The 26,051-nt window shown below is 45.9% G+C and overlaps 1 protein-coding gene and 1 pseudogene across 1 annotated transcript; one reads left to right on the top strand and one right to left on the bottom strand.

Annotated features, from left to right (window-relative positions):
* Positions 1-7,302: 7,302 nt before the first annotated feature.
* Positions 7,303-8,241, top strand: LOC106738844 (olfactory receptor 5AR1-like; annotated as a pseudogene).
* A 7,334-nt stretch (positions 8,242-15,575) lies between these two features.
* LOC102563357 (olfactory receptor 10T2-like) lies at positions 15,576-18,386 on the bottom strand. The gene has a single exon (XM_006267487.3). The coding sequence runs from the start codon at positions 16,814-16,816 to the stop codon at positions 15,869-15,871; it is 948 nt and encodes a 315-aa protein (XP_006267549.1). The 5' UTR covers positions 16,817-18,386; the 3' UTR covers positions 15,576-15,868.
* Between the last annotated feature and the right edge of the window lie 7,665 nt (positions 18,387-26,051).

Raw genomic sequence — 26,051 nt, 5'->3', positions numbered from 1 at the left:
CCAGAGGTTCCTTAAAAGCCAACACATCAAAGTCAAAGGCATTTCCCCTCCTGGCTGTTGCCAGGACAGTGGAAATGAATGACATTTTTTTCCTTTCAGAATATGCCTCCAGTCTTTTGCCAGTGTCCCGTCTCTCCTCATGGAACAAAACAACAAGTGGCTTGTTGGGGAAAAATAATGTGAACACCTCATCTCTAATAGCACGACTATGCTGCACTGTCCAATTTCTAATTTCCACTAGTAAAGCAGCAAAATCTTGTGTATTCATACACTGCTGCATTATGTCCAATACATCTACAAATGTATTAGCCAGAGCCTTCACTTGTTAAATCTACCTCTGCCAGCCATGAGACTGCAATCTCTTTCTTTAACAGTCCTACACGTTTTCCAATCACATGAATTTGGTCTGCTATAAGTGGAACAACCACCATTTCAGTCTGGATTCCCCCTCAGGGTCCCAATCAAGCAACTTCCTTAGTTCTGACAAGAGCTATCAGAGCTGCTCGGCTCAGCACCAGGGACTCCAGTTTCAGCTCCTCAGGCACTGACGCCTGCACAGTAAGTACTTTATTGCTCCTTACTGTTCGATAAGTAAAGCTACTGCCACACAGTTCATAGATTCATAGATTGTAAGGCCAGAAGAAACCTTGGAAGATCATCAGGTCCAGCCCCCTGCACCAAGCAGGAAAGATAACTGGGGGTCAGGTGACCCCAGCAGGGTGGCTGTCTAGTCTCCTCTTGAAGATTTCCAGGGTAGGTGCTTGCACCACCACAATGACATGGCTTACAGATCCTCTGCCTGATCTTTCCAATATTTACAGTTGCACAGCCTTCCCCTTCTCTGCCAATCGGCAGCAAGGGACAGGGCCCCCACAATGTACAGCCCTCTCAGCCAACCAGTGGAGAGGGATAGGCTTACTGTTAAAAGGCCACAAAATTAGTTCCATGCACCACGAGCAGCCTGAAAAAATCCCTTTTGCTAACCACAACTTAGGTAGATCCCTAATATTCCTGATGTATCATTAGAATTACTTCTATGCTTTAGTTGGGTAACTCATTATTCGTCACAAGTTACACTTTGGTCATCCCCGAAGCAAAATAAAATTCTGCCCTTAGTACTTGGAGGGGCACACATTTACAGTCACAATTCAGACTAACACTGCATTGACCTTCATTTGATTAAGTTCCAATGTTATAGGTTTAATTTGTACTGAAGGACTCAAAGCAAAGGAGAAGGAAATATTCCTCTAACATAAAATTTAACAAAAATAGACCTGCATTGGAAGATTTGAAGCTAATAGGAATAATTGTTCCATTTGTGCACACCTGAGCTCTTCGGGCCATTAGGGACTTGCCAATGTCTGAAATCCCCAGTGGATACAACTCTTAAGTAGTCTGCGGTGATCTAACTAGATTTTCCAACATGGTTTGAGAATTCTAGATTTCTATGGGAATGGAATAAAACCAGCTCCTTTTAAGCTGATGGTGACAGATGATTCATTCTCACCAGAAAGCAACAAGGAAAGAAGTTTTTTAATTAAATCCTAAACACAGATTTTAGATCAAGAGCTGTTGTGTGTCATCTGAAAGTCTTGGATTATATGGAGGAACCATTGTGAGGCAACAGGTGAGTTCTAAGATGGGGATTCTTCCTTTGCTTCCTATCACTGCCCTCCGGGTCATGATTTAGTCACTTTTGTTAGTAACAAGTGAGAGCACCTGACAGCCAGCCACACTTTGTGGTAAGTTGGTCATTACTGAAGACAAACATGAAGACGTGTTGCAGGCAGCACCAACGTAGGTCAGCAAACTGAATAAGATGATGGTAAGCTAAAATCAATGGAGAAAGTGTCATGTTGGTAGAAATGGAAGGGATCATTAGAAATTGCCAGTAAATAGAGAATTGCTTTTAGAAATAGGCCTGGTAGTGCTTTGCAACAGAGCTGCTCTATGTCCTATGGTTGTGAAAGGGAAAACACTCTAAATCTGTGCCCAGGGTGGGTACTCCCCTTCGCTTGCCCCTAGTTATGCTATGGTTTCATTGCCTGCCTATGGTTTCATTGACACCTTGCTGTCACATAGGCACCTACCAAACAGAACCCAATGCTTCCCATGTCCTATTGCCCAACTCTAGGCAATTACATAGACTCTATGGCATGTGTAGACAAAACAGGGAACCACCAGGCCCCCACGCAGCTCAGGCAGGCTCCAGTGTGTGTGTGGGGGGGGGAAGATCAGGCTTGCCTCTTTTCTTGGGCAGAGCTGCTTTCCCGAGCTGCTGCCAGGCTGCCTGCAGGGCTTCCTGCCAAGCTGTGGAGCTGCGTGGAGCCCAGTGCTTTGCCCCACAGCTGTCGGGGCAACAAACTCAAACTCCTCAAAGGAGTTTTAGTTTGCTGCACCCCAAGTCATTTAAAGTGCATTACATACAAATTTCCTACAGCGGCTGAAATTAAACAACACACCGCTGAAGTATGCAAACACTAACACCATTAAAGCACTGCAAAAGCATTTAGCCCACTTTAAAGTGTCATGCACACACGCCTCTCATTTCATCTACACATGGCCAAAGGCCACATCCAGATGAGCATGGACGTTTGGTTCCCTGGGGACACATAGCAGTGGCGCATCTTGAACCGCAGCTTCTTGTCCCCAGGGAACACCTGTGCCACATGCACTTTGGTTACCCCAGGTCGGGTAGCAGAGGCTGGGGCCAGCACTGGGCTGGCCCCAGCAGCCTTACCTGGGGGCCTCCTGCAGCTGTGGCAATGGCAGTCCTGCCAAGCAGAGCCAGGCTTACAGCCACAGCATGGCTCCAGGTGGCCTGGCTCCGCTTTTGAGGCCGCACGTGTGCTGCTCTGCTTTTTTTTCCCCGCAGGTTTTTTTTGACCCCTTGCAGTGAGGAGAACACCTGAGTATGTGGTATGTCGCGCCACAGATGTGTTTGTGGCACCACATACCACATAGCCACCCTTGTCTGGACGCACCCTATGAGAGCATAGACATAGAGCATTTTGGAATCACCTTATAAAAGAGACAGAGCTTTCCCATGTATGGGATGCCTGACTTTCCCTTTTGATAAAGCATGGGAAGCCAGAGCCAGGCACTTGGATTTACACAATTTAATGTCCCAAATGGAGATGCCTAATGGACCGGTCCAGATTTTGTCCACTGGCAAAAGAGATGTATTGGTGATGCACACCAGTTGGAAAAAAGTGCTTAAGTGTGATACGATTCCACCCTGTTCAAGTCCTGAAATCCATTAATGTATTTATGTTTGTAGCATACTGTCTACTTACTCTTAAGACTGAGTAACAAAACACAATGTGGAGGAAGAGAATTCACTTGCTTTTTGTATTAACTACTTCTAAGGAACTCAAGAAAATGGAATAAAAATTGCACATACACTTCTAAGTCCTATGACTCACCTAATCGGCAAAATAGAATCCACCCCAGTGAATGTGCAGGCTGTTTGATGAAGAAGATGCCATGTTTAAAGCCATTTTTTTTAGACTAACACTTGCTTTAATTTGCATCACCTTTATTATTACAGATTTATTTGCACTTGAGGGCTATAAGAGACAGGAGAAAAAAATCCTTTAATTTAAAAACTGGACAAAAATTGCTCTGTGTTCATAAACCATTTGGATTGGAAACTATGAACATAATTGCTTCATCTACACACACCTGAGTTCTGTAATACATCAGAGAGTACATGTCAACATCTGGAATCCTCAGTGGAAATGTCTCATATGTCAACTCTAAATCTGGCAAAGGACCTTACTCTGTTGAGCAAAGTCACCAGAGAATTTTAGGAATGAAACAAAACCTGGAACCCTACAGCCTGTCACTTATTCTAACTAGGAGACAGCAAGGAAAAGAGCATTGCTTTTGCATCTTTTATGCAGAGTTCAGACCAAAACCTGCTTTTTGCCACCCGAACCTCTCAGAATAATTGGAGGAAACTTTGTGAGGAACCAAGTGAGTTTAGAAGCACTGTTATAAAATTTCTCCTTTGATTCAATCTCCTTTGATTCATTATACTACCTGTTTCATTAATAAGTGCCTGACAGGAAGCTGCCTTTTGTGGTTAGGTTGGTCATCACCAGAGAGAACCATGGAGTGAAGCATCCAGGGATTATCAGCAAAAAGTGAGCAACACGAGAGTAGATTCATATGCGTGTAGATGAGGTAAAAATGCAGGGGCAGAGGGCATGTGTGGAAATATTCCCAGAAATCCTAGAAATTCCTAGAAATCCTTGACTTTTTGTTTTTCTGTTTCAGGACAGCACAGAGAGGAGAAAATGTATCCCTAATGTTCCTGGATTCTGAGGAATTAAACTGATTACTTAGATATCTCTCTCTTTATATATATATAGATATAGATATTGTAAAATAAACAGGCCAATGTGTAACTGCAGCACAGGAAGACATTCTAGGAAGGCTGTCCCCTGAACTGGGTTGGAAACTATTTTCCTTATCTATGAACACGTTGAGCTTTCACAACATTTCCCTTTCCACAGTGGGATAAGCCAGAGAGTTTTAAAGGTGTTTTGTCAGAAATAAAAGATGATTCCTGAACAATCAGAAGTGCAGCATTTAGGGCACTGAGCTGGTATGTGAGAATTGTGAAATCAAGTTTTACCCTGTCTAGTTAAGACCAAAATATTCATTTTTGATCTAATAATGCCCCTCAGAGACATAGAAACCTCACTGAGTAGCCAGGCAGTTGGGTGGGGTGGGGGGGAGATGGCAAGAGTAGACAGGGGAGGGGAGTGCAGCATCATGGGTAAGGGGAAGGAAGTCTTACTTGCTGGGGCAACTGCTATGCTGATGCTGCTCAGCATCAATATTTTTAATTCTCCTGTGGCTAGGCTACCTAAGACCAGATCCTTGTGCCCAGATTGCTCCTCCCCTCCCCTACACGCTGCATACATGTTGGGAATATGGCTATGCCTACTCTGGCAAAGGCTTCCCAGAGGAAGAGTACCATTCTGCCTACCTAGATTCACTCATGCCCCACTCCCCAGATACACAGTTGGTCATGATGCTGTATTGTCCAGCTCCTGTGCGTGGGCAGAAGCAACACAGGACTTTCCTCCACCACTACCAAGGCCCTGAACCCCATCATATACATTGATTGGTTTGGTGCTGCACTGTCCAGCTCCTATGGCTAGACAGGGGCAGCACAGAGAGATTCCCCTGCTGTGGCAAAGATTCCCAGTGGAGGTGGTCCTGGTGCCCACTTACAGTTGGTGCCTGGGGCAGGTGCCCTGCTTGCCCTTCCTAGTTACACTACTGATCTTTCTTCCACCAAAAATGTTTCTACTTTTCTTTGGAATTATCATCTACCTTCTCTGAGAGAAATAGTTTAGTCAGAGAATTCCTGACTAATTCTAATTGCATGCTCAGCTAAACACAACCAATAGAGCTCCTTTTAAGTCACTTCTTGTTTACGTAAACTCAAAAATTTTATAGAAATATATACAAATAACAGAACTGTTATTTCAAAGATTATCATTTAACATATTTTTTTCTTCTGAAAACCCCTCAGATCCACACACCTATATATTGTCTTGAAAATATATGCACCATATACGGTTACCAGCCAGGGTCAGTGACCAGAACTGGGGGGACTTTGGGTCCCTAAGACCAAACAAGACTAACAAAATGTATTTGGTCACCATAAGCTCTTTGCACTGGTGTTGTGCACACCTGGAGATCACACCCACCAGGCACATCTACAAATGCGTTAAGGTACTTTTTCTAAGGTAAGTTAAGTTTAGTACCTCCAATGTGAGGTAGTAAAAAATGCATATTAGGTTGCCTTAACGCCCAGTAATGAATGTGCATGTTTTTTAAGTAACATGTAATGCATAGCAGCCTGTTTTACTGTGCAGTAGCATAATTATATTTTTTATATACTTTAATGCACAGTAAAATAGGCTACTGTGCATTAAAGCACACATGTAAACATGCCCACTGACTGAAACCTGCACCAAATAGCATCACCCATGTTGGACTGATCTCAGCTAATCTCTGGAATCCAATCTCTCTGTGGGAGGAGCCATGTTTCAAAAGGTAACTTTGTATGTGTAACAGGCCTAAATTTCTACTTCATCCCAGATGTTTTGCATTGATCCTGGTTTCTGAAAAGCAGGATGCCCAAAGGAGACATGTTACTCTGGAAAGCATATGCATCAATAAAGGCTTTTAAATGTGGTATGTCATGTTTCAAAGGACACTAAAAGACACATTTACATGTAAGATGAATTTAAAAACTTCAGGCTATTAGAAAGGATGGAATACAGCTGGGAGCAATTTGACCACAGTGGTCCCAATGGGTTACCTTCTACAGAATGTACATTTAAAACATTTAGTAAATAATTTCAACTAATGAGACATAAAATAAAAATGGAATACATGGACCTGTGTGGCTGAACATTTGGCATCAGCCATTCAACAGGCTCCATCAGTGTCTCCTTCCTACAGCTTTGTGCATCACGTTCTTTATTTCTGATTAAACAACTTTGTCTAGTTTCATAATAACAAATGTAGCAGTATCTGTGTTTAATATTTTTAATACTGAGTAGTACTTTGCTCCATCACTGAGTAGAAGCAACATTGTACAATGTTACAACCATGACTTATTGCGTAACTTCTAAAAGTGCTATGCAAATACTTTGATCAGAGAGCTCACTGAGTGCACACCAGGCATGTACACAGCCCTCGCATGTCCAGACTCCACATACCTCTTCCCAACACTTCATGTTCCCACCCACACTAACCTTCTTCACAAAGCCCCCACCCCAAGGTATAATCCTCATTCCATCATCAGATTCCCCAGCAGTGTCAGATCCCATGTACTCCCAAATACACTTGCTATCTCTGAACAACCCATCTCCGGATTGGAAGCAAAATAGTGACAGTTACATTGCACACCTCCTAGAAAAAACAGTTGTTCTTCCTAGATGAGGACAAAAATGTCTCTCTTGCCTTTTAACTCAGAAGTAGCATATACAGTCCAGTCTGTGGCCTTTGGATGTTACCTTTTCCTTTGGGAATGTTTGGTAGGTCTGCTAACATTCCAGATTCCCTGTTCTAGATTCTCCCCTGTAAAACATACATCTCTGTAGCTTGGGTGCATAACATTTTGTGTGTCAGAAAGCATGAGGTTTAGTCTTATGAGATGGGTTGTTCAGGGATCAATAATAGGTTATTCCAAAATATTGACACCCGCCTCTTATTTCCCTTTCCTTTCAGCGCAATTATCTTTATCTGCAAAGGCAAGTGTAGTTGCGATAAATGACAGAGGGGAATCACACTGAGGCAACTGAGTTCCTCTTGTTGGGATTCACAGGCAACCCAAAGCTAGAGATATTCCTCTTTGTGTTCTTTCTCTTCATCTATATGGTCATTCTACTGGGAAACTTTGGGATGATCATGTTGATCAGGATCAACTCCCAGCTTCATACCCCCATGTACTTTTTTATCAGCAACCTGGCTCTCTTGGATGTTGGAATCTCCACCATCATTGCTCCCAGAATGCTAATGACCTTACTTGCAACAAGCAAAGCTATATCATTCACTGGATGCTGTGTACAGTTCTTCTTGTTCTGCATCGCTGTGACCTGTGAATGCTGCCTGTTGGCAGTGATGGCATATGATTGATTCATAGCCATCTGCAACCCATTGCTCTACCCTGTCATCATGTCTAAATGGTTCTGCATGCTACTGGTGTTGGCCTCACATCTAGTGAGCTACCTTCATGCAATAATTGAGACTATAATAGTATTCAGCTTGTCCTTCTGCCGCTCCACCGTCATTAATCATTTCTTCTGTGATACACCACCACTTCTAAAGCTGTCCTGTTCTGACACATATATTACTGATATTGTTCATTTTACTTGCTGTGCTTTGATTGTAGTGTCAACTACCCTGATTATCCTCATCTCCTACGTATACATTCTGGTTGCTATCCTAAGGATCAGCTCTGCTCAGGGAAGGTGCAAAGCCTTTTCCACCTGTGCCTCCCACCTGACAGCTGTTACCATCTTCTATGGAACAGGCTCTTTCATGTATTTAAGGGCCAATTCAAAATACACTATGGATCAGGACAAAATCATCTCTGTATTTTATACTCTTGCAATCCCCATGGTGAACCCCATGATCTACAGCCTGAGGAACAAGGAGGTAAAAGAGGCCTTCAAAAGAACCCTAAAAAGAAGGTTTTCTTCTCAGTGAATTTAAATGCTGGGGTGGGTTCAGGATTAATAAATGAAAATTAAAAGGTAGAGTGAGTTTTCTATATACTTTTCCTGAGACCTGTTAATGTCTCTGTGTTTTGTATCCAGAGAAAGTAAAAGCTACATTTTCTACAAAAAGCTCTATATTTTACAGCCATCAGTTGGACACTTAAACAATTGACCAGGCTTTCCATGATTCTGACTTCCCATTCTCAGTGAAGGACTGTTGTGTGTTCATGTACTCCTGCTGCCTTCAAGCGCTCAAGAATGAGGAGTGAGGATCTCCAAAGTGACAAAAATGGCTAAGAGTCATAAGATTATATATTAAAAAATACTACTTCTTGAACTTATAAGTCTCTTGAACCACAGGCCACATGTTCCACGAACCTTTCTACCCATTCCCAAACAAGGATTTCTCTATCAGTTGTTATATCTGCTATTTGTATCTCAAGACTGTTTGGCATCCTGTCCAAAAGGATTCACATAAGTATCCAAAAGTCAGATGAGGAAACCCCACAAGCTACCTGAAGGACCAACACCTGCATTCCTCAGAGCCGGTACTTGTTTACATGAAGAGAGAGCAAATGGAGTTTTTCCTGCTGTGCCTACCGGGAAGTCAAAGGGATTGAGGGATGTAAAGCTGTCCTTGTGTAGCCAAAAGAGCTTCTGATGCTGCTGCATGGAACTGCAATCCTATGTTCCCCTGAAAAAACATGGAAATGGAGTGGGACAGATATGATCTACCCCACAAAACTCTGAACATGCAAAAACCACAAGAGAAAGAAGTCAAGCTAGACTGTGAAGAGGCAGGAAAGAGAGAAAGAATCATATAATTATAGAAATTAAGGGCTGGAAGGATCCTCAAAAGATCACTGAATCCAACCCCCCTGCTCTGGGCATGAATACTGCTGAGATCAAATGATCCCAGCAAGGTGTCTGTCCAGTCTCCTCTTGAAGACGTCCAAGGTTGGGGACTGCACCACCTCCTTGGGAAATCTGTTCCAGATTCTGGTCACCCTTACCGTAAAGAAGTTCTTCCTTACATCCAACCTGAAGCCATCCTCTAACCTTTTACGGCCATTGTTCCTTGTCCTCCTGTGGGGCACCCTAGTGAACAGTTTTTTTCCCAGCTCCTGATAATCACCCTTTACATACTTATAGAGGTCCACCAAGCCTCTCAGGGTCTTCAAAGGGATGGAGTGAACTAAAAATCATATGCAGGGAAGCAGACAGTATTTCTTAAACAAAAATAACTTTAATGATCAAGAGTCCCCCCCTCAGTCTTCTCATCCCCGGGCTGAACAGTCCCAGATCCCTTAGTCTTTCCTTATAAGGTTTATCCTCCAGGCCCTTAATCATTCTTGTGTCCCTTTTCTGGACCCTTTCAAGATTCTCCATGTCTCTTTTGAAGTGCAGCAGCCAGAACAGGACACAGTAATTCAGCTGGGGTCTCACTAGTGCCGAGAAGAGAAGAAGTACCACTTTCTTAGCCCTGCTCACAATGTATCGGCTAATGCATCCCAGTATGCTATTAGCTCTGTTGACTACAGCATTGCACTGGAGGCTGACATTCATCCTGTGATCAACCATAACCCCAAGGTCCCTTTCAGCCATTGTGCTGGCCAGAACATCTCCTTCTAACCTATATTCATGTCACTGGTTACTTCTTCAATGGAGGGAATCCTTCAGGAAAATTAATGACACAGACTGCTGCCATCTCCTAATAAATCTTGGTGACAGATTATGGTTTTGTTGTAATAGTTCTGGTTTAAATGTGTTCATGTTGTAATAATGTTGCATGCTTCCCTTTCTCGATTAGCTGGTCCATGAGGAATGTAGGGGTTAATTGTGTTTTGCATCAGATATGTGGAGATCTGCCTAAGTGCTCTAACAGTGGGTAATGGGCCATCAAGGAACAAGGAGCTAATTTGTCTATGCTGACACACCAAGTGGACCCCAGGTCAGTACCTGAAGAGACTCCCAGTTGATTCTGGTGTCAGGGAAGCACTTGAAAGAAGGACAGTGCAGAGAGCCCCTTCTGAAAAAAGGAGAGATGTCCAGAGTCAAAGTGGAGAGAGAGAGAAAGGCAGGATGAGAGGACCCTGAGAGACTTGAAAAGACTTTGTTTGTCAGAGGCTTCCTGGAGAGTTATCCTAGGTTGCATGGTTCAAAAACTCTTGATCATCAATAACGTTATTTTTGTTTAAGAAATTATGTCTGCTTCCTTGCATATGATTTTTAGTTCACTCCATCCCTTTGAAGAGGTAACGGCCCACTTGAGAAGCCAGGTCAGAAGGTAGTTCTTGAGGGGAGGGCACAGATAAACAGTGTGGTTCAGGGACCAAAAGTCTGGGTCTTGGAGCTGAAGGAACCAAAGGCCGCATTTCTCTAGATATTAGGCCTGGGCTGATTACAGGGGGGCACTTGAAGACTCTTTATAAGCCTGGGTGTCTCAAGCAAGTGCTCCCTGAGGAATCCATGACAGCATTCAACAGCAGAAAATTCTGGGTGAACAGGGATTGAGGTACATATGTATTTGAAAATGTACCTTTGTATTATTGGGTAGTATGGGTGAAACATATAGCTCACACAGTATTTACAGGGTTTCACACAGAGCTTCCACTGTTGAACGAGTCAAGAAACACTGGGCACATCTACACACGCAAATACTGCTAGATGGGTTTACTCCACAGTAATTTACTGCAGAGTAAACGTGTCCTGGGCAGGCATCTACACTTTCACACAGTCTCACCGCCATCCTTGGCAAAGTCTTTGAAAAGATTATTAAGGCTCATATATGTGAGAGCCCAGCAGGAAAAATTATGCTGAGGGGAAATCAGCACGGGTTCATAGCAGGTAGATCATGCCTGACTAATCTAGTCTCTTTTTATGACCAGGTTACAAAACACCTGGATGCAGGAGTAGGGGTTGACATCATTTACTTAGACTTCAGGAAGGCCTTCAACAAGGTATCCCACCCCATACTGGTGAACAAGTTAAGAAGCTGTGACTTGGATGATTACACAGTCTGGTGGGTGGCAAATTGGCTAGAGGGTCGCACCCAGAGAGTTGTAGTGGATGGGTCGGTATCAACCTGGAAGGGCGTGGGCAGTGGGGTCCTGCAGGCCTCAGTCCTTGGACCGGTACTCTTCAATGTCTTCATCAGTGACTTGGATGAGGCAGTGAAGGGTACTCTGTCCAAGTTTGCAGATGATACAAAACTGTGGGGAGAAGTGGACACACCGGAGGGCAGGGAACAACTACAAGCAGACCTGGACAGGTTGTACAAATGGGCAGAAAACAACAGAATGCAATTCAACAAGGAGAAATGCAAAGTGCTGCACCTAGGGAGGAAAAATGTCCAGCATACCTACTGCCTAGGAAATGACCTGCTCAGTAGCACGGAAGTGGAAAGGGATCTTGGAGTCCTAGTGGACTCCAAGATGAACATGAGTCGTCACTGTGACAAAGTAATCAGAAAAGCTAATGGCACTTTATCATGCATCAGCAGATGCGTGACAAACAGAACCAAGGAGGTGATATTTCCCCTCTATCGGGCACTGGTCAGACCGCAGTTGGAATACTATGTCCAATTTTGGGTACCACACTTTGAAAGGGATGTGGATAACCTGGAGAGGGTCCAGAGAAGGGCCACTCGTATGGTTAAGGGCTTGCAGGCCAAGCCCTACAAGGGGAGACTGGGGCATCTAGACCTCTTCAGCCTCCGCAAGAGAAGGTTGAGAGGCGACCTTGTGGCTGCCTATAAATTCATCATGGGAGCGCAGAAGGGAATTGGTGAGGCTTTACTCACCAAGGTGCCCCTGGGGGTCACAAAAAATAATGGCCATAAGCTAGCAGAGAGCAGATTTAGACTGGACATTAGGAAGAACTTCTTCACAGTTAGAGTGGCCAAAATCTGGAATGGGCTCCCAAGGGAGGTGGTGCTCTCCCCTACCCTGGGAGTCTTCAAGAGGAGGTTGGATAGGCATCTGGCTGGGGTCATCTGAGCCCAGCACTCTTTCCTGCCTATGCAGGGGGTCGGACTCGATGATCTATTGAGGTCCCTTCCGACCCTAACATCTATGAATCTATGAATTTGGGAGCAGATTTGTTTCTCTTGGCACTAGCCTGCTCCCCACCCCCTCCAGGCCTGCACCGGCCCCTTCCAACAGTCAGGGGGAGCTAGAGACTCAGGCCATAGCTGTCTGCAGCTGGGGGCCATCTTTAAAAGCCCCCCCCCTCCACCCCCCGGCTACTCCTTGGCCAGCTGCATTCCAACCCAGAGCAGCCTGCAGCATGCTGGCACAGTGCTCTGCATCTCTCTCACCAGATCAGGTGCCCACTGCATGATAGCTGCTCCACCCCCAGGCCCCGGAAGCAACATCCAGCACACAAGGCTCCTGCTCAACACACCGCTTGTCCTGCTTCACTGCTGCAGTGACTGCCAACTGGCCTGGGTCAGTCTTGGCCCTGGTTGCCCTGTCCCACACCATGCAGTGTAATGGCCTGCCCAGGCTCACACGGTGTCTCAGTTCCCCCGCCACTGCACTGCTGCTGCCCAGACCCCAGCAGGGATGCTGCCGCTGGTCCCATTCATGAGCTCCTGGGGTTCCAGCCCCACCGCCTGTGGGCCTGCTTGGCCAGCCAGGACTGGTGGCTGCATGTTGCCCAGCACACCTGGGATGAAAAGCAGTGGCTGGAGTCCTTTCGCATGACCTGGGACACCTTCCAGGAGCTCTTCAACAAACTCTGACCGCATCTGGAGCAACAGGGCACTACCATGTGATGGCCCCTCCCCATGGACACACAGCTAGCTATTGCCCTGCTCAAGATGGCCATACCCACCAGTCTGCACTATGTTGGCTGCCTCTTCAGCATGGGCAAGACAACTGCTGGGAAGGCTATCCTGGAGGTCTGGGGTGCCCTCCAGGATGTGCTGGGGCACACTGTGCTCTGGGTGGAGGCGGTGGCAGAGTTCTGCACTCTGGGCTTCACTCAGTGCATCAGGACCCTGGACAGGACCCACATCCCTGTCACCTGCCTGACCCACAGTAACCACCCCTACTATAATTGGTGGGGCTTTCACTCCATCATACTCAAGGCCATCATTGACCAATGTGGCACCTTCACCAACATGAACACCGGCTGGGCTGGCAGTGCCCATGATGCCCACATTTTCCACAACTCCATCCTGCCAACCATGGTAGAGAGTGGGCACTTTGCACCAGGCATGCCAGACCGCTAGCTGGTGCTATTGCAGTCCCACCCCTCCTCATCAGAGACCCTTATATGGCAGTCCCCCAGTGAGTCTGCACCCTCAGAAGCAGCAGCAGCCACAGGCACAGGGTGCTGCCCCTTTGTTGCAGCAACAACAACAGCTCAGGGTGGTGAGACCACATCACTGCAGCAGCTGGGGACTTTGAGTCCCTATATCAGGTAAAAGTGATCTCCCACTACCAGCCTCTCCATTCTCTGACACTCCGCACCCCATAGCGTTGCCAAGTATCCATAAATTTTCAGACAGTCAGTTAAAAATCAGGTTAAAACACATGTCCATAAAGTCTGGAGCCATCTGTGAAAAGTTAAGTAATCTGGAGCTTTACTGAATCACAGGAGTGTTGAAGAGCTCCAGCTGGCTAGAGAAGCCTCACCCTTCAAAGTAAAAGTCTCAACACACAGCTGAATGTATTATCCTTTTTACAGCAACATGCTGTGAATTAAGTGGGTTGCAAACCACCTGGATATGGGAAATTTGGGTGCTACTGTATTTAGAATTTAGCTGAATAGAACTTACATAAATTGTGGTAGTACTAGAAGGTATTTCAGCATGTTCAAGTCATGATTCCAAGAGATGTAATGTTAAGTAACTTTGTAGTTACATCTCTTGGAATCATGACTTGAACATGCTGAAATACCTTCTAGTACTACCACAATATATTTTATATATTTTCCAATATATTTTATATATTTTTCTTATATTTAAGGAACTGCTAATTGAACTGAATGAGTTTAATAGACTGAGTGCAGGACTGAGAGTCAGGAAATATAAGCTTTAATGCCATCACTGCTACTCTTTGGATTTAACAACCAATTTGGTTTTGTGTTTTACAAGGATCATGGAAATATAACACGTTAATTTCTTAGTGTGTTTTTATTATTTTTCTGAGAGAGAGAGAATCCTTCTCTGATGTGTTAATGATATATAGGAGTCGTACTGTGTCTTTCTCTTCTTTTCATTGGTACATAACAAAGAATGTAATAATGGAGCCAAATTTCATAATCTCCAGTTGCAGGTCAGGAAATTGAGGCACAGGAAGATAAGGAGACTTCCCTAAGAACAAGCAGCAAGCCAGTAGCAGAGCTGGGCAGACCCAGATTAATGCTCTGTCTGATGAGCAGGAATCCTGGTTTTCTGTGATTAAAAAAATCACAAATACTTTGGTAAAAAATTGCAAATTCTCTGATAAAAATCCCAAAATCTGTGGTTAAAATTAAGTGCCCCCCACAGCCCTGCTGGTGTCCCTCACTCCCCCACCCACAGGCCCCCAGCCCTGCTTGTGCCTCTTGTCCCCCACCCACAGCCCCTGCCCCCCAGCCCTGCTGGAGGGGGCCCCCAGCTGCCAGGGCTATGGGGCCAGGGACCCAGTTCAGCAGCCCCCTGCCCCCAATGGAAGGCAGTGGCTGCTGCAGCAGGAGCATGAGCTGGCTCCCCCACTGCTGCCTGCCTGCTGCAGGCTGAGGCAAGGCCAGCTCCCAGTGGCAGCATGCACTCCTGAGGGGGCAGGGGGGACCTGCACCCCCCAGATCTGGGGGTGGGGAGGGGCAGGGTGGATGTGCACTACAGAGGAAGTATGGCCAGGGCAGCGGCAGGCAGCTTTCATGCATGGCCCTGCTGGGCCCTGCTGGGCCAGTCGCACACACTGCACTCTGGAGAGCCTGGGGGTGGGCAGCAGGGCAGGGAGTACAGTGTTTGTGACCCAGAGTTTGCAGCTGGCTGGGCACTCTGGCCAGGAGTGGGTTTGCAGCCTGCCTGCTCCCAGCCAAAGTCCTCGGCCAGCTGCAAACCCCACCTCCCAGCCAGAGTGCCCGGGGGTGGAGTGCCCAAGCTGGCTGGGGGCTGAGAGAGTGGGGAAGTTTCCAGCCAGCTGAGCACTCTAGCAGGGAGCAGGGAGGCTTCAAACCCCCTCCTGGCTGGAGTGCCGGGCTGGCTGCAAACCTCCCTGCTCCCGAAGCCCCTAGCCAGCTTCCCCCCCAGCCCTCCCCTGCAACCTCCAAGCCCCACTTACCTCCAGCAAGAAGAGTGAGCCTGAAGCAGCCTCCAGTAAGTGTGAGTGTTGGGCCCTGCCTTTCCCCACTCCCTTCCCCTCCGGGACAGGGTTGAGGGGTTCCCCGCCCCTTTTGTGAACAGCTCCTGGAGGCTGGAACTCAGCCATCCTGCAGAGCTCTTTGCAAAAGGGGGAAATCCATGGGTTTCTCTTCTAAAAGGGAAAATCCGTGTTTTCTCTGTTTTTCTGTGGGAAACGGAAAACCAGGATCCCTGCTGATGAGTGATGCTGCCAGCCTATTCATTTTTAATATTAATCAGAGCTCAAGAATTTACAGAAAATTTCACAGATGGCCACCCTTCACCTTTTTTTAAAAAAACACAATGAATTGAGCACTAATTTCTTTAGAGCAAATTTTACTTCCTTATTCCTCAGGCTATAAATCATGGGGTTCAAACAAGGGGTCAGCAGGAGATAACCCACAGAGATCAGAGTGTCTTCATTGAGGGAGGAGGATGACTTAGGTCTTAAATACACAAAAGATGCACAACCATAATGTGTTACCACCACTGTGAGGTGGGAGGCACATGTGGAGAAAGTTTTGCACCTTCCTGCTACAGAGTGGATCTTAAGGATGGCAGAGAGGATGTAGATGTAGGAAATGATTATCACTGTGAATGTTCCCACTATAACAAAAGCGCATAAAGAAACAACCACAATCTCAGCAAGGTATATGGCACCACATGCCAGCCTCAGAACTGGTTTAACATCACAGAAGAAATGTCTAATTGTCCTTGGCCCACAAAGGGGCAAACTGAATACTAAAGAATTAATGGTTAGTGATATGAGGAAGCCAGTTACACAGGAAATAGTAACCAGCTGAATGCAAACCTTCCTGTTCATCATGGCTGAGTACTGCAGTGGGTGACATATGGCCACATAGCGGTCGTAAGCCATGACTGTCAGCAAGAAACAATTAATTGCTCCAAAACCAAACCCGCCAAACATTTGTGTTGCACATCCAATGACAGAAATAGTCTTCTTTTCCACCAGCAGATTCACCACTGTTTTTGGGATGATGACAAAGGTGCTACAGAGTTCTGAGAAGGATAGAGCAAAGAGGAAGAAGTACATGGGGGTGTGGAGGCTCCAAGTCACTGTGATAGCTGTCATGATGCTGATGTTTGAGATAAGGATTACAATATATGCAAGAAAGAAAATAGGGAAAAGTAGCAGCTGGAGCTTTTTCAGGTTGGAGAATCCTAGCAGGAAGAATTCAGGCACAGTACTTTCATTTCCTCTGTTCATAATGCTCGTAAAAGGAAGAAAGGAAGTAAAAGATCTTGGGTTGTACTAAAATTAGATAAGAATGGATTTGGTCAATTTGATTTAATCAGGAGTCTTCACTGAATAATTTAAAAACAGATAATCTTTGCCTTCTTTTAACTAATTTTATTGATGGATTCACTGCTGTTTAAAATGCATATTTATAAAATCTATCTTTGTTCTCAGGAAGGCAGTGGTGGCACGGTCCGAGCACTTAGCCACTTACCTACCTCTGACCTTGGAGGGGATCATTCCCACCCACAGCTGGAAAAGGTTGTCTATCCCTAATCCAGTTGTTTAGGGTTCTCAAATTTTTTTGTACCAGGACCCATTTGTAAACATTGATGGCCAGTCCCGACCAAATGCCACCCCCCACCCCAGGTCCAAGCCCCCCAGTGTGTGTGGGAGAGAGGGGGCAAGCAGCCCCTCATAGCCTGGAACTCTGCCAGCCTGCAAGAGAAAAGCCATGGTTTCCCACATTTTTTTTCCTTTAAAGGAGAATCCATTTTTCAAGTTCGTTGATCCATTTTTAAAGTTTGTTTGCAACCCTGTCATATATTCTTGTTACCCACTTTTGGATTGCGACCCATGGGTTGAGAAATGCTGCCCTAATACAGCATTTCAATATAGTACTACACCATGAAGAGGTATCTGAAACCAGGATAACCAGAGGCTACACTACTCTTAAAGAGGCCCACACAGAAAACCAAGCACATGAAATTGTATCATTCTAATTCTACAGGTACTGTGACAGGTACCTCTACAAGACAGCACATTGTGCCAGCTAGACATACCCTCAAATACTTACAACTGAAGTCTCTTTTCAAAATGGGACATAAGAAGTTGAATACTGATATTCTCCTCAGAAAAATATCCTAAAGTCTCAAGAATGTAGTTTTACAATTCCTTGTGAACAAAACAAGAAAACACAAACACATTTCAGTAACAAAGCACAGTCAAAGTTTGCTAGGAATGCTATATATGACTTCACTGTGTTTATTCTTATCTGTGACAAAGGTTGCAAAGTTTGGGAAACAAACACAAATAAAAGAACCAATCCAGGAGCCATACTTTCATGCAAGGAATAGCTGGACTTTTTTGAACTGAGTGTTCATTTACTTCTGTGCTGGTACTTTAGGGCAGAAAGTGACAGTGTGATTAGTAAAGAACTTAAAACCTACCCTTCAGAACTGCACATCAGGAACACAACTTTTCTATGGAATATCATTATGATGTTTAGAAAGACTTCTGTAGGGTTAACAAAGTTTATATTCAACAGGATACTTTTGTGAGGGAAAACAGCAAAACTTGCCTCTCACAGGAAGTCATGTCTGGTTGTATCAATCAGAACCTTAGTTAATGGAGCAAATCCCAAAGAGTAGTCTCTTATTATAACTAGTATCTAAAAACAGGGAATTGCTATTATAGAACATAAATATTCTTTATGAAATATACATTGCTAATAAAAGGCCAAAGGATCAGGGGTTTGGGTTGTAGCCGTGTTGGTCTAAGGACATAGGCAGACAAGGTTCCTTGGGTGAATTTGATATCTTTTATTAGACCAACCCAAATGGTTGGAGAATAGTTATTAAGCAAGCTTTCGGGTTCAAAAACCCTTCGTCAGGCTAAGGAAGCTTCAGCAGTTGGTGTGTGCTCTTCCTGGATGGAATGAAAAGTAAAGAAGCCAGGGGCTGGGCTGGGGAGTCAGTTGCCAGGCAGATTGTAATGTATCAAAAATCCAATGTCTATGTTTAGTCCATGATCTCTGGTATCCAGCAGGTTGATGAAATGGAGCTCATAGGCTCGTCTCTGGGAAGTGTTGTGTAAGTTTCCCTTAAGGATCAGGACTGAGAGATTGGAGAGAGAGTGGCCCTCCTGTGAGAAATGTGCCCCCACCGGTAATTGAGTTTTTCTGTCTTTGAAGGATTTCCGGTGTGCGTTCATTCTGGTGCGCAGATGTTGTTTGGTCTCTCCTACATATCTTCCATCAGGGCACCAATGCACCAAATGCCCTGATGGAAGATATGTAGGAGAGACCAGACAACAACTGCGCACCAGAATGAATGCACACCGGAAATCCATCAAAGACAGAAACACCCAATTACCAGTGGGGGCACATTTCTCACAGGAGGGCCACTCTCTCTCCAATCTCTCAGTCCTGATCCTTAAGGGAAACTTACACAACACTTCCCAGAGACAAGCCTATGAGCTCCATTTCATCAACCTGCTGGATACCAGAGATCATGGACTAAACATAGACATTGGATTTTTGATACATTACAATCTGCCTGGCAACTGACTCCTCAGCCCAGCCCCTGGCTTCTTTACTTTTCATTCCATCCAGGAAGAGCACACACCAACTGCTGAAGCTTCCTTAGCCTGACGAAGGGTTTTTGAACCCGAAAGCTTGCTTAATAACTATTCTCCAACCATTTGGGTTGGTCTAATAAAAGATATCAAATTCACCCAAGGAACCTTGTCTGCCAAAGGATCAGGGACAATTGAGTTTAAGTGTTTATCAGGACAAACCCTGTCCAACACCCTTGCCAAAAAGATTCTTCGGAAAGAAGAACCCATCTTCACAGACTTTTAAGGGCACAGCTCTGGTCTCATGCAATGCATTAAAAACATCCAGTTGCAGAGACTCAGCCCTAGGCCTCACCATTAATTTACACAAGTGGACATGGGTCAGTCAGACCAAATGACAAACTTCATGCAAACAGCAACCATCAGTTTAGCTAAAGGATTCTAACTAGGCATCAAACATCTGACTAATTCAATAACCTCCTGCCCACCCAGCACGAACCTAGATCATCTTACCTATGCTATCATGCCTTCCTCCTCTTCAATCCTAAGTCCTGATCAAGCAAGATGCCCTGCATAGAAAGAAGCCTGTGGCACACAGACACTACTTGAGGGACATAGTTTCAGTTTGGACAACATCAGGGCCTTGCCTTCCAAGATGACCCTGCATTTCCAACGAGGGACATATATGGTTACTGAATAAGGCTACCCACAGAAGACCCCTAGCTCTGAAGCACAAAGATATCTAGCTATTCTTGATACTTCAGGTTTAGTTTTTTGGGGTTTTTTAATAGAAAAAAAAGAAAAGAAACAAAACTTTATGGGCCCCACTAGATGAAAACTTGGAGCCAGAACTACAATTAATTGATATAAAAATACCTGGGGGGGTTTCCTATCCTACTTGAACATACAACCAGGTGACCTACCTGCAGCCCAAGGAAACAAACTCTGCTTCCAAAGACAGGTGCTTTATATGGAGATTTATATTTGGTTTCAGTCACATCCTGGGATATGGTCCCCAGCTGCTTCCCCTGGGTCTGAGCCTGCCTCAGAGATTTTAGAAGTAATTAAGAAAAACTTGGATGTAAACAGTTATTTACTATCTGGAGACAACTACGGTAAGAATAATATTGTTGGTCAGAGCTCACTGAAAACCATGTGGTGATCTTTTCAGCTCCTTCAGAGCCAAGGAACTTCTTAGGATAAATTATAAAAACATCAGATTTGTAAACACCCAGAGGAGGGGATAGGGCAAACTGTAGCAGTCAACAAGAATTTCTAAAGACCAAATCATGCCAAACCAATTTGATTTCCTGCTTGGACAGAATAACTGGTTTGGTGGATGAGGGAAATGCAGAGGACCTTATAGACTTGTATTTGTAGGAAGGCTTTTGATGCTGGGCCACAGAGGTTTCTCATAAGTAAACTGGAACAAAGCGGGCTAGGTAGCACTACAGTCTGTTGAATAATCATAAAGAATTTATAGTGATAAATGGATAAATATCTGATGGTGGGAGGTTTCAAGTGAGGTTCCACTGGTTTCTGTTCCAGGTCTGATCCCAAGTAACTTTTTTATTAATTGTTTGTGTGCAAGAATAAAGCATTTATTGATTAAATCTGCAGGTGACAAAGCTGTTTGGAGATTGCAAACACTTTTGGGCAGTATTGCAAGTTCAGAGGATTTTGATAAATTGGAGATCTTGGCTACAGACAACAAAATAGAATTGAAAAAAGACAAATATAAGTTGCAACCTCTAGGGTAATAAGAATAAAAGCACACAAAAAGAATGAAGTGCACATTCTGGAGGGTAGGGAACAACTGCAGGCAGACCTGGTCAGGTTGGAAAAGTGGGCAGTCCACAACAGGATGCAGTACAACAAGAACAAGTGCAGAGTGCTGCACCTAGGGTGCAAAAATATCCAGCACACCTACTGGCTAGGCAGTGACCCTCTCAGCAGCACAAAAGCAGAAAGGGATCTTGGAGTCATAGTGGACTCCAAGATGAACATGAGTGCTCAGTGTGATGAAATCATCAGCAAAGCTAACCACACTTTATCGTACATCAGCAGATGCATGACAAATAGATCCAAGGAGGTGATACTTCCCCTTTTGGCACCATTGCTCAGACCACAGTTGGAGTACTGCATCCAGTTTTGGGCCCCGTACTTCAAGAAGGATGTTGATAGACTCGAGAGAGTCCAGAGGAGGGCCGCTTGTATGGTTGGGGGCTTACAGGACAAGCCCTACGAGGAGAGACTGAAGGACCTGGATCTCTTCAGCCTCCACAAGAGAAGGCTGAAAGGTGATCTTGTGGCTGCCTACAAATTCATTAGGGGGACGCAGCAAAGGATTGGAGATGCTCTGTTCACCAGGGCACCTCTTGGGGTAACAAGGAACAATGTGCACGAACTGACAGAGAGCAGATTAAGGCTAGATATCTGGAAAAGCTTCTTCACGGTAAGGGTGGCCAAAATTTGGAATGAGCTTCCAAGGAAGGTGGTGCTCTCCCCTAACTTGCAGGGTCTTTAAGAGAGGGCTGGATAGGCATCTGGCTCGGGTCATGTGACTGCAGCACTCTTTCCTGCCTAGGCAAGGGGTCGGACTCAATGATCTGTTGAGGTCCCTTCCAACCCTAACATCTACGAATCTATGAATGGGGAATAATGAGCAGTAGCACAGGTGAGAGTGATCTGAGGCGTGATGGCAGATCCCTTAGCATATAAAGAGTCATTCATATCTAATGCTACAAAGCCTCAGCAGTTTGTAGCATGACAAAAATATAGCACTCTGGGGGCATATTGGTGTTCCGGTCCCCTGGTTAGAGAGCTACAAATTCACCTCAAAGGCAAGTTCTCCTGCCAGGGGGCAATAAGGAGTTGTTCCTTGGGTTCTCACTCACCCTAGGGGAGCCCAATCACTGACAGTCTGCCCCATCCCCTTCCAGTGAATGAAGCAGGCTATGATTTGATCACAGCTGCTAAAAAGCAGTAATAACTATGGCTGCTCTTCTCACCCTAGGCCTCCCTAGTAATGCTGCTGCCAGAACCCAGCAGATGCCCAGCCAGGCAGGAGAAGCTGCAGCTGGCAGCTCCTGCCCTAATCCCGAGCCTGTTTCTACTGACCCTGGCCACCCCGTGCAATAAGCAGTCACCTGTGGACAGTTGAGCGGGTGGAAGGAGACTAGGAGCTGGGACTGGAGCCCCATGTGCTGGTGCAGGAGCCACCTGACTGCAGCTTCTCCCTGGCCTGGCTGGGTGTGTCATGGCCAGCACGTGTCTCCATGGCTGCCATTGCTTCCCTGCACTGCCTGCTGCCCAGAGTTGTGAAGCAGGGACAGGAGGAAGAGGAGGAGCCACTGGAGATAGGGGTAACCAAGCAATACCTGGGCAGCTGCAGTTGCACTGGAAGCAGCCCTCCCAGAAAGCTGTGTGCACTGGCTGTGGCCAGTGGTGGCTGCTGGGGGGAGTGTGGGAACATGGTGTAAGCTGCCTCAGGTATGAGTAGACAGGGCTCAGCCCCATGTGGAATGCTGCGGGGGCAGCCACAAGGCTAGATATAATCAATTGGTGGGCCGGATATATATATATATATATATATATATATATGGGCTATATTTTGCCCATCCCTTGCCTAGAACCCTTTTTCCCTCAACTAGGGCTTTAACTACTAGGCTATTTGCCTAAAATATGGAGGGACCTTCACTGCTTACTTTCATTTAATTTCCAGCAGATTTGCACGCAGGGGAACATAGCCGACTTAAGACTTTCCATCAGAGGAGAATCTCCGGATCATAAGTAACATGTTTAGCTATTATTGGATTGTTCCCTGGAGATAATAAAAATTCAAGACTTCAGTGCAGTGCAGATATGGGATCCATGATCAGCTGATTGTTGGTCTCAGTCCCCAAACTGGAGTTTACAACTGGCTCCAGTTTAGAAGCTAGTACTGACAAACACCTGTTAATCAACCCTCCCAGGGCAGCAGGCAGGCTGGGATGGCATCTGCCCAGCACCCAGCCCAGCTTTCCCTGCTCCACCCATCTCCATCCTGGGCAAGCACCTGGCTTCCCTGCCAGACACTGCCCATGCACTTCTGGGGGCTCTGCTCACGTGAGCCCAGGCAGGCTGGGCACAATGTGGGCAGGGGCTCGGCTATCTCCTTGACCCACCTGATCCAAGGCTGAACCCCCACCTGCAATGCACCCAGCCTACCTGGGCTGAGCTGAACAGAGCCCCAGGAGTTCATGGCACCTCTCCCATAGGCAGTGTTCAGCAGGGAGCTGAGCACTTGCCCAGAATGGAGATGGGTGGAGCAGGGAAAGCCATGCCAGGTGCTGGGGGAAGACACAGTCTCAGCCTACCTGCTATCCTAGGTAGGACCCCCAGCATGGGCTTCTAAGGGTGCCTGAATCCTGGGAAGGCAATAAGGCATCCTGCCCCTGCTGGGCTGCATGGCCCAGCCAGCAAACCCACCCTGAGGGTGAGGTGCAGGGGAGCCACTAGCAAAGGCCCTGCCTGCACTGCACTGCCCCCTTCCCCTACAGGGAGTTGCAGGGGGACTTTCCCTTGTGCTCTGACAGGAGCCCTTGATCCTCCTGCCCCCTCTGCTTAGTGCCTAATCAATCGGCACACTGATAGGGACTGCTGCTGCTGCTGGGACCACCACTTCAGCTTTAGTGTCTGTGCCTTTGAGAACAACACCCACCTCTTCTTCTTCTTGGTGGCCCCTGGGCACATCCCATGCCTTTCTTTGCACTCCCCAGTCAGGAATATACTTCTTTATCACACTGCCCCAGGCTGCTTTCCCAGCACAGCACTTGCTCTGCCCACGGGCCCCAGGGCAGCTGTGCATGCAAGGAAGGGGCTGTCCACGGTGCTGCCCAAGACAGGCTGCAAACCCGTTCGCTGCATTAAGTGAGCTGCATTAAGACACCTTAAGAAGTGCACATGTAGATGTGTGCCTAAATCGCCTTAATGCACCTTAGGCTAAGGTGCATTAAGTTTAGGCATGCATAAATTCATGTGTAGACATGTCCAGAATGTGAGCCCATATGTAATCCTTGAATAAGTTAGCCTGACAACTGGTCATAAACTTTCACTCAGTGAGCCCTGTGCTGAACAAAGGAACTTGTGTGTTTTACTAGAGTATAACCTGTGTTTGGATAAAGCATATCCTCCACACAGACCTGCTATTAATCTGGAGCAATCAAAAGATGAAGAATCTATTGCTTCTCCTATTCCAGTAGATAAGCAGTGTCATGGTTAAGAAATTGGGCATGAACTCCTTACCCTCATCTCCTTTTTATACATCTTCAGCAGGTTGTATATGAGCCCGGCAAGGCAAAGAAATATACTGTGCCTTTCCCCACCCAGATCCTGATCTACAGCATTCTTCAGCCCTGCATCAGTGTAAAACTGAAGTTACTCATCACTAAAGTTACATTAATTCCTCCAAATGTTTCTCTCCATATGGAATGGTTCAGGGGATATGAGATTTTACGTAGAACTGGGTCAGAAATGTTTTACCTGTATGCCAGTGTCTGAGATGTCAGTGTTTTCCTTCCATTCTGCATTGGGACTGACCCAAGGGCTTCATCTGTATTGTGTGAAGAGCTAGAGAGACAGTTGTGCCCTTACCCATTTCAGATTTACCCATATCTTGGTGGTTCAAGTGCAGACCTATTGTGAGGGACATTGAGGCTGAAATCCCTGGCCTAACAGTTCAAGAAATTGAAGCTAAGACCCTATCTATCAGGTGAGACTCCAAGTACTAGCATATTGGCTCTGTAGGGATAGGCAAGGCTTTGTTTTGTCTAGTGGTGATCTTTAATTCTATCCCTGTTGAAACAAACAATCCCATTGGAAGCTTTAGGATTTTTTCAAATGTATATAACTGTTCACCTCCCAGATCTCCTTAAGTACTTCTAAAGCCCTTTTGGCAAAATAGGCACCAGTGGAACGAAGTAACTGAGGACCACTGAAGCCAAACATAAATGTCTCCTATGGAGGCAAACACAGGATTTGATTTTTGGAAACAGAATGTATTTCCTTCAGCTGCAGATCCTTTACCTTCTGGCATGTTCAAATAGGGTAGGAAAAATAGGCATTTCCGCATCAATATAAAATAAACAAGGACAGCCCAGCCTGAAGAAGGAGAACATTGGGAACCTGAAAGCCATGGGGAGGCCAGCACTACAGAACAGGTAAGAAACAAGAAGGTAAGGAACAATGGGCCCCTTGGGACTCGGAGCGGGGGGGCAGCAAAGGCACCAGTCGCAGGGCTCAAGTGCCTATATACTAATGCTAGGAGCATGGGGAACAAGCAGGATGAACTAGCGCTCCTGCTTGCACTAAACACCTATGACTTAGTGGGGCTAACAGAGACCTGGTGGGATTCATCCCATGACTGGGCGGTACATATTGAGGGCTATAGATTGTATAGAAAGGACAGGTCGGGGAAGAAAGGGGGGGGGGGGGTTGCACTTTATGTCAGTGAGCAATATACATCAACCCTCATCAAGACAGAATCCGAGGTTGAGGAAGTAGAAGGATTGTGGGTTAGGCTACATGGGGGGCAAGGAGAAAGGGATTTGGTGGTAGGGGTCTGCTACAGACCCCCACATCAAGGGGAAGAAATAGATGCAGGGCTCCTGAGGCAGCTCATGGAGACCATAAAAGCTAAAGAGGCGGTAGTCATGGGGGACCTAAACTACCCGGGCATCTGCTGGGAGACACAGACGGCAAAATCCCACCACTCACGCAGGTTTCTAACCTGTGTACAAGACCTCCACCTCACGCAGGAGGCACATGGTCCCACTAGGGGGAATGCCATACTGGATCTGGTATTGGCAACGGGAGATGACATGATAGGGGACCTCCAGATCGGTAGCCATTTGGGAGACAGTGATCACCT

Source organism: Alligator mississippiensis, chromosome 2, assembly GCF_030867095.1.
Source record: "Alligator mississippiensis isolate rAllMis1 chromosome 2, rAllMis1, whole genome shotgun sequence".
Classification (NCBI taxonomy): Eukaryota; Metazoa; Chordata; order Crocodylia; family Alligatoridae; genus Alligator; species Alligator mississippiensis.
The sequence above is the reverse complement of the archived record's forward strand: the minus strand, read 5'-3'. Positions and strand labels throughout refer to the sequence as shown.